The following is an 8687-nucleotide window of genomic DNA, read 5'->3' as shown; positions in this document are numbered from 1 at the left end:
GGGCTCCCGAATGCCTGCACCCACCTGCTGCTGCCTCTGTGGGGCAGCCGTGACGGCATTTCCAGCAGCTCTCTGCTGCTGCCAAGATGTTTTTATTTTTTCACATTTTCTTCTTTTAAAGAAAGTGGAAAGATTGTGCAACAAGTAATCTGAGAGTCCTGGGAACAGCTGCCTTGGCGGGAAGGAGGACGAGGTTTACAGTCTTGGAGCTACAGGCACCCAGGCTCCAGCAGTCCAGAGGCCTCCAGCTTGTCCCTCTTCCCAGGCGCACCCTCCCCACCTTGGGTTTTTGAGGCTCCCTTTTGTCTTTGTGGTCCTGGCTTTTACTTTCCCATCATTGTGCACTGGAGAGCTCTGTCGTGGGCCAGCTGGGGCTTCTGCTCTCTGGGTTTGCACCTTGCGGCTCAGATGTTCCAGGTCCCAGGGTGGGAACCTGTGCTCCTGCAGTACTGAATGCGGCCATCACCACCCTGTCCCGCACAGGCGACTGCACTCGCTTTCTGGGTAGCTCTTCCAGCAGCTGCTCACACTGGGTCCATGGAGCCAGGCAGCCCTGATTTCTGCAACTAGTTATAAGCAGTTCCGCCTTGAGGGGGGGTGGGGCAGAAGGGGCATTGGAGGTATTTTCCTTGGTCTTTTGGGGCTTAAATTGTTTTGTTCTCCTCGTTCTTATGTTTTCATTTGGATTAGAGCTGAAATTCCTGAAAGGGCCTATTTTTGTCACTTGTATTAAGTAAGGGTTAGTTCAGCCGGCACAATCCTGAGACATGAGTCACCAAAAGAAACTGAACAGAGGCACTAAATTGGGGTTGGGGGTGTTAGGTGGGCCCATCTGGCTGCTGTCCCCAGACAAAGATGCCAAAGACAGCTGGGACACGGGGCCGGTCCTCAGGGCTACGCTGCAGTTCAAGGAGGCAGTGTGCTCACAGAATTGGGTGGGGCACTACTTTGCCCACGAGGTCCCAAGCCACCACGTTTCTCCCACTGCTCAGCAGTACACACCACTATTAGCTAGTTCCTCTATATCCTCCGAACCCAGCTTTACTTGGGTTGTGGTATTTTGTTGAGATTCATTCTTGATAAAGTCTGAATCTGTTCGAGGGTTCAGTGTTGGGAGGAGGGAGCAGGTACACGTGCCACCCTCCCATTGCCCTTAAGGCGTCTATAGATCTTAGCCGGGCAGGCTGCAGGTCAGTTCCCTGGTTCTCCCTTTCCACTGCTGTTCCTGGTGGGCTATAGGCAGAGCTGTGGCCTCCCTATCACCAGCACTGGGATCACATCTGCCTGGCTTGTGAGGCCAGGGATGTCCTAGGACTCTTCGTCCAACTTTTCTCCTATCACAGTGCCAATGTCTGGTTCTTTCTGGGTGGAGGTAGACACAGCTCATGTCCCTCTCAGGAAAAACCCCTGTCCCCAGCTACCTGGGCTGGGACTGGGGTTCGGGGAGGTGTGGAGCGGTTCTCTTGGACTTGGCCTGGTATTCTAGTTGTAGTTACAGCAGAAGCACACTCTAGCTATTTTAGTCTCCTCATTTCCTTTTCCCAGGATTGGAACATGTGGGTGTTTTTTAATAGCTCTGGGGGGAAAAGGAATGCTTGATGTTTTGGAAAGATTTGAGCTGGAAAGTGCAGACAGAGGCCATGGGGCATTCTTTCCAGACAACCAACTTCAGCTCCCGACCCTTGAGGTCTCTCAGAGACTTGGTCCTGGTAAATTTTGGGGGCCTGCTGCTGCTCGCTCTAAGGATGTGCTGCTTGCTTTCAAGGGAAGGCGAGAGGCCCCTAGTGAGGGGTGGGTAGGCAGAGACTTGGAGGACCAGGCTATAGCCAGTCTGCCCACTTCAGCAGGTTGACCCTTCACCCACCCACACACACAGGGTTCAGAGCTGGTGGGATTCTGGGGCTCTCTGGGTGGGGCCAGCCTTGTGGAATGTGCCTTGAGTGAGAGGCCGACTGGTGGGCGGGTTTTTCCCATGCGTGCACTGGGGGACCACGGGAGTGCAGTGTTGGTGCATCCATGACTCCAGCAGTAACATCTGCTCTGCAATATGTGGATGGGAATGACCCCACACCTCTCCCGAATCAAGGGGTGCCGAATTGGATGCCCCAGAAAAAGAAAGGATGATTTTTCTCTTTATCCTGTTTTTATTTTATTTTTTCCTCCTAAACAGTGTCTGTAACTGGTTTCTCTTTTTATGATTTGTTTTTTGTTTCTTGGGGTTTGTAGGAATGCAAAGGTGAAGTGTTAGCTGGGTCCTACACCCAGGAGCCTCTGTCTTGGGGGTTTTCTTCCTTCCATCCAAGCCCTGAGGGAGGGCTCCCACATCAGCTCCTTGCAATGGACAAGGTGCAGCAAAGCAAACCCAGAAGGATAAGCTCAGAATCATTGGGGCCTAATGGCGTGGCATTCCAAGCTGGCCTACAGGATGTTGGCAAGTAGGACAGGCAGGGACCTTTCACATTCAAAGGCTGGTAAAGGAGATGCCATTGTGCACTCTGGGCACACATGGAAGCAGTTCTGTTTAGAAGCATAAATAGGCTTGGGGTGGTTTTAGAGATATCTGTAGTCTTTCTAAGGGGATGATGGGTCTGCCCCTGCTCACAGCTAGCCAGGCTGGGGACAGGGCCTCTAGGCTCCGGCGCCGTTCTCTGGTGCCCTGTCAGTGAGCAGGGCACAGGAGGCTGGCTCGGTCTGCAGTTCTTCTATTCTTGTTACTTGAATGGTACATTCCACACCATTTCTCTCACACTGGTTTCTCTCTCCCTCTATGTAGGTCCTGCCTAATCATTGGACACGGACTCTTAATAAAACGGTCTTCAGTTCCAGATTCCTTCCCAGCAAGCTCTAGCTTAAGTCCATTTTCTTCCGTGAAAGGGACAGGACTCCATCAAGTTATGGAATTCTCAGAGCCCTGGGCCTGTCCCCAGGGTGCATTAGTCATGTCCATCAGAGCAGCACACGCCTAGTCCCGCCTCTGGGAAGGCTGCCTGCCTGGCCGGCCGCCCGGGCCTCCTGTGTACAGACTGCCTGGCTGTCCTGCCCAGCCTCCCTGGTCGTCTGGGCTCCTCTGGGTGGGTGGCATCTCCCAGAGGGTGATGACAATCCTCCTGCACACACATACGTGTGGTGCTGCTCCGTGTGCAAGGCCCCATCACAAGTATATTTTCTCTCTTTCAATCCCTCCATCTTTTTCTGGGACTCTGGATCCTAACCACTTCCCTCCTGGACCTGGCAGTGACGTTAGCCCAGGGGAGATCTCATTCAGCCTAAGGAAGAACACTCTAACATCTAGAGCTTTCCCAAGTGAGGAACAGGGGCTGTCCCTCAGGATTCCTTCTCTGGTGGCCCATGTGGCTCAATCAGCCAGAGGCCATCACCAGCCACAGCTGACTCATAGCCCCCTGGAGTCAGTTCTTCCATTTTTTTTCCCCATTGTTGCCTATTGGGCATTTTTCCAGCTTCTTTGGTCTCTTCTAAAGTCACATAGGGAAAAGACCTCCTGGGCTGCCTTTTGTCCCTCCCAGGTGATTAGAAGCAGGCTGCAGTGGGCAGGAGCTGTTGGGCAGGCCGCTGGTGAGGGCATTCAGGGAGAGGAGCTGTATAGCCAGCTGACTGGCCACTGGAGCCCATCATCTGTGCCTCCAGAGGGGTTGAGATCTGGGGTAGCAGGCAAGAAAGGGCTCTCAAAAACTGGCCAGTGATGAAGGTGTCAGAGCCCTGGACCAGCTCCCTTCACATCTCTGAGGGGTGTGGTCAGTGGGAGCACCCTCCTAGCCTTCAGTTCTCTGGAACCATGGCAGCTTCCGGGGATGGGGCAGGCCAGGATGGCTGCATCATCCAAGCCCCGTAAGACACTGAATAGGCTTTTCGCTCTGAAAATATCACCCCTTTTTTGGTCATGAATCCAGCATCTCAGCAGAAAACTGCCTTTCAGGGAGTTTTTTTGGGGAGGAGGTTGAGCATTTGTTTTGTTTTTTACCTGTAATTTGTGCGTACTTCTTCAAGGCCTGTCCGTCTGCTGGTATCTCGAAGCCAGCCTTCTGGAACTGGAAGCGGACCTGAGGAGGTGCATTTTACCATCAGTAGGCCTAAGCATCTGTAACTGCCCCAGATTGACCTTGGCCTTGGGTTCTAGTTCCTGCCCTTCTAGAGCCTCTAGGGTCCTGTAGTGATGCTTAGAGTCCCAGGCTGCTCCCTAGTCCTCTTGGCCGGTCGGCTTCCAGTCAAGTTCCATTTGCCAAACAGACTATTTTGAGCTGCCCTTTGGCCTATGCATGATGTATTCCCAGTGCAGCTCTGCCTGGCCAAGGCCAGGGGGCTTCATGCCTGGAGATTCCCACAGGACAGTTGGGAAGCCGCTGGCATTGTCTTTCTGGGAAGATTCTGCCTTCTTGGAACAAATGGCAGCCTGGATTCCCACAATGTCGGCTGTGTGCCGCTCCACCCCTTCCCACACGCTTGCACCTGGTCTGTAGCCACAGGCCTGCTCTCCTGCGGGGTCTTTGTACTCTCGTTGTCCAGGGATCCCGTCCTTCTTTCTCGTGGGGCTTCCATCTGGCAGAAAATTTGATCTTTAGACTCGAGCTTTCACCAGTGCCCGGTACCCCAGGAACAGAGCAGAGAGCAGTGCCCACTTCTTATCAAAACCTCCTGTGCACGGCCAGTGGAAGGTGCCAGGCCTCAACACACCAGCAGGCTGTGGGGCCCAAGCAATTGCTGTCAGGTGGGCGGCCCGGGCGTCCACTGGTACAAGGCTTCCCAGTTAGTTCAATTGAGGGGCTCTGTGCCTCTTCCCTGCCCTTACCCTCCATCTGTCTCCCTCCCTTGAGGTGGGGGGTGGGGAAGAATCAGTGTTTTAATCAGATTTTACAAAAACGTTTTCATTCTTTGTACAATTACCATCCTCTGTAAAGATGACATTTGTGTTGAGTTCAAGATTTTCATGGAATAAAGATCACACAGTACTTGAGGCCATCTTCATGTAACCCTTTCTAGAGAGTTTTGTGTGGGGGTGTCTTGGGGTTGGTGTGTCGTGAAGCCGTGTACTTCCTTTTTTTGTCTTCCTACCACTCCAACACGAGGCTCGGGCCACGTGAGCCAGACGCGATATCTCAAACAGGCTCCAGCACCCTTGATTCCCACCGCCAGCTCCTTTGGTCCTGTGGTCCTGGAGGTGTCCTATGTGCCTCCCAGCTTCTCTCTCACTCTAGGCCTACCCTGCCCGTCATTGCCTCGGAGCCCTAGGGTCTCCTGGTCACCTCTCAAAGGCAGCCAAGATTTGTTCCCTGGACCCACCCCCCACCCCCCAAGGGCCCAGAGATAGTGACAGCTCAAAGCCATCGTCCCTCTTGTAAGATGGGAAAAACAGTACTTCCCCAAGACCATGAATGAGATGGCAGGCCATCCTGGAGCTACCCAGCCCTCTCTCCCCATGAAACGTGTCTTCTCCTGGTCAGAATTTACCCATTGGCCCCCTTCTTCCCCCAGTTCCTCCTCCTGACCCCCGAGCATATAAGCAGCTACCCCCAGCCTCCCTCAAGCTCCAGTTTCTGTTAACAGAGTCAGTGGTAGGAGAGGAAGCTGGTTTATGAGGAATATGCCTGCCTCTTCCACTTTCTTGGCTCAGTGGCCTCTCAGTGCCAAGCTTCCCCCCAGCGTGTACAGGATCCCTTTGGTTCTGAGGCCTCTAGCCTCTCCAATCCAGTGCTTCCCCCAGCTCCAACCCTACAGCTATCAGATGCCCAGTGACCATGATCCTGCAGCCCGCCCTGCCACAACAATTCCCTTTTGTATGTCTTACCCACAAGAGTGTTCCTCTCCCCAGATTTCCTGCTGTGGCCTAGAGTCCTGAGTCCTGTATCCTGCAATCTCTTGTGTCCCAGTATGGGGCTGGGCCTACAGTTCCCATGTCCCAGGTGTCCCCAGTTGCTGCCATTTGAGAATGTGTCTCTAGCTGCTGAGGTTTGTGTCGCTGTCTTGTCTCTTGCATGGAGTGGTGAGCTCTTGCAGGGCACGAGGTCCTTTCTCATTCCTTTTGGTGGCACTTGGCAACCTGAGGCCATGTGCCTCACAGAAGCTTAGCATGACCCTCCATGAAGCGGCTACAAGTGGAGGTAGCCCCGCTTTTGGCAAAGCCTATGTCTTCTGACCCCAGCAGCAAGAGCCCAGCACCCTGGCGAGGAGCTCAGGGGATACCAGGCAAAGATGACAGGAGTCCAAAAGGCACCGTGGGTCCCAGCTCTCACCTGGTGATTGGCAACTTCATCATTTCCTAGTCCATGATCACCAGCCAGGCCTCTCTCCCTCTTGCATTTGCACACCAGTGGGGTTTGGTGAGGGATATCCACCTGGCAAGTTGCCTAGCATAAACTTCTGGAATGGGGATATGGGGTGGGAAAGTACTGGCTGTTGTATACTTCTCAGCCATGTCCACACAGCGGTGGCAACAAACTGTCAACCTCTGAGGAACTAGGGCACACACTGCTTTCTCCCTGCAGCACATATCCACTGTGTCCCAACATGGAGTTTCTCTGCGGCCAGTCTCCTAAGAGGAAGGGAACATTGAGCACTTCCCGTTTGTTCCTGGTAGTCCAGGGGAGGCTGGCCGGCCTGCCTTTTTTCTTTGCTCCTGTGAAGTGCTCACACTTTGGCCTTCCCACATATCAGCAAACCTCCTCCCCTGTCATGGCTCTGGCCAAGCCTTGGCCCACACCAGCGCCACTGTCTGTTTCACCCCAACTCGCACATCTGCTCCCCCTGGGGGGTTGGAAAGGAGCATACCTCCCGGTGTTGGAGGCAACTGCGTGGCTACTTTACAGCTATGTGACCCAGGGCAGGTCCCTTAACTTTTCTGAGCCTTGCTTTGCTCATCTGTCAAATGGATGTGATCATTTTGAACACCACAGTGGTTCCAAGACAAAGCAGGTTGGGGTGCAGACACTCGGGTCACTTTAATGGCCTCTGACCAGCAAGTAGGGGTGATGTTGGGCAAGGAGGTCTCCATAGCTCAGCCCCGAATGCCCCAAGTGTCATCCTTTAATGGAGCTGGAGGTCAAGAGCTGGGCAAGGAAGCTTTTCAGGCACGGTCCTTGCTAAGAAAAGCGGCAGGCGAATGGGTAGGTGACACCCCACACAGTCTCTCACTGTCACCAGCCCGTCTGAATTTACCCTGTTTTCTCCTGGCTCTGCATCCAAGGCAGCTCAGTCTTCTCCAGGCCTCACTACCTTTTCTTTTCTCTGCAGAGATGGCTCCGAAGTCAAAAAAGAAGGGGCACCCTGGGAGGGAGCCGAAGAAGGTATGTGGTTTCAGGGGTGTCCTCCCTCAGGAGAATGGTGGCTACCTGCCTTTGTGGGCTCAGGGAAAACCTTGGGACTGGCCCAAGGGGTTCTCCCTTCCTGACATCAGTCTGTGTGTCTGTCTTATCTGTCTGTAGCACCATCACCACCACCACCAGCAGCTGCAGCAGGCCCCGGGTCCCGGGCCCCAGCAGCCCCCGCCACCTCCCCAGCAGCCCCCACCACCCCCACCTCCCCAGCAGCAGCAGCCGCCGCCCCCACCACCGCCGCCCTCTATGCCGCAACAGGCTACTCCCACGATGAAGTCCTCGCCCCCACCCTTCATCGCTGCCCAGGTACCCGTCCTGGAGCCCCAGCTCCCAGGCAGCGTCTTCGACCCCATTGGCCACTTCACACAACCTATCCTGCACCTGACGCAGCCTGAGCTGCCCCCTCACCTGCCCCAGCCGCCTGAGCACAGCACTCCGCCTCATCTCAACCAGCACTCGGTGGTCTCTCCTCCAGGTGAGCTGCAGCTATGGCTGCCCGGGTGCGGGTAGCCCCTTCCCAGCCTGGTCTCAGCACTCTTGAGACTGGGCGCTTGGAGCTAACTTTGTAACCCCTCTTAACCTAAGTTGACTAAGGGGATGTCAACTTTCCAGGGCCATTGTGGAAATTACATAAGATACCTCAGGATAGGTTTCACAAAGAGTGAGTGCTTTGATGCAGAAGATACTGATTCAGTTCTGCTGGGCCAGACATTGTGATATGAAAAATGATGTGACTCCTTTGCAGTTCCCAGTAAGGTGTCAGGGGACACACACACATCCCAGAGAGGAAGGTCGCATAGGGGAATTTAGGGCAGGCCTGCTCCGAGGCCTGAAGGGCAAGTGTGATGGAGAAGCTGGAGGGAGGAAAGTGGGGTGCAGAGCACAGGACGGGTTGACCCTAGTGGGGCCTGACCCTGTACACGTCCCTGGTTTGTGTCCTTCCTCTGGAGCTAACCAGAAAGTTGAGGGTGAGGAGAGAGGGCTGGTTAGAGGGAGACGGGTAGGAGGTCAGGATGGAGTAGAAAGGCCAGGCTGGGGCCCGCTGGAGCCTCACTGCCTCACTGCTGCACTGTTGTGTCCTTCCAGCTTTGCACAACGCTCTGCCCCAACAGCCATCTCGGCCCAGCAACCGAGCTGCCGCCCTGCCCCCCAAGCCTGCCCGGCCCCCAGCCGTGTCACCCGCCCTGGCCCAGCCTCCCCTGCTCCCACAGACCCCCATGGCCCAGCCACCCCAAGTGCTGCTGCAGGAGGATGAAGAGCCACCCGCCCCTCACCTCACCTCCATGCAGATGCACCTTTATCTGCAGCAGCTGCAAAAGGTGCAGCCCCCTACACCTCTACTCCCTTCCGTGAAGGTGCAGT

General features: G+C 54.8%; 1 protein-coding gene across 1 annotated transcript in view; it reads left to right on the top strand.

The window, feature by feature from the left end:
* The window catches only part of BRD4 (bromodomain containing 4), a 76820-nt gene that overhangs the window by 62367 nt on the left and 5766 nt on the right, over positions 1–8687 (top strand). The window contains 3 exon segments of the mRNA XM_025040784.1: positions 7243–7295; positions 7434–7800; positions 8412–8687. The exon segment at positions 8412–8687 is cut by the window's right edge and continues 119 nt beyond it. Of these exon segments, the coding sequence (XP_024896552.1) occupies positions 7243–7295; positions 7434–7800; positions 8412–8687 (696 nt within the window).

Source organism: Pteropus alecto, unplaced genomic scaffold (genome assembly GCF_000325575.1).
Source record: "Pteropus alecto unplaced genomic scaffold, ASM32557v1 scaffold1279, whole genome shotgun sequence".
Taxonomy (NCBI): domain Eukaryota; kingdom Metazoa; phylum Chordata; class Mammalia; order Chiroptera; family Pteropodidae; genus Pteropus; species Pteropus alecto.
The sequence above is the reverse complement of the archived record's forward strand: the minus strand, read 5'-3'. Positions and strand labels throughout refer to the sequence as shown.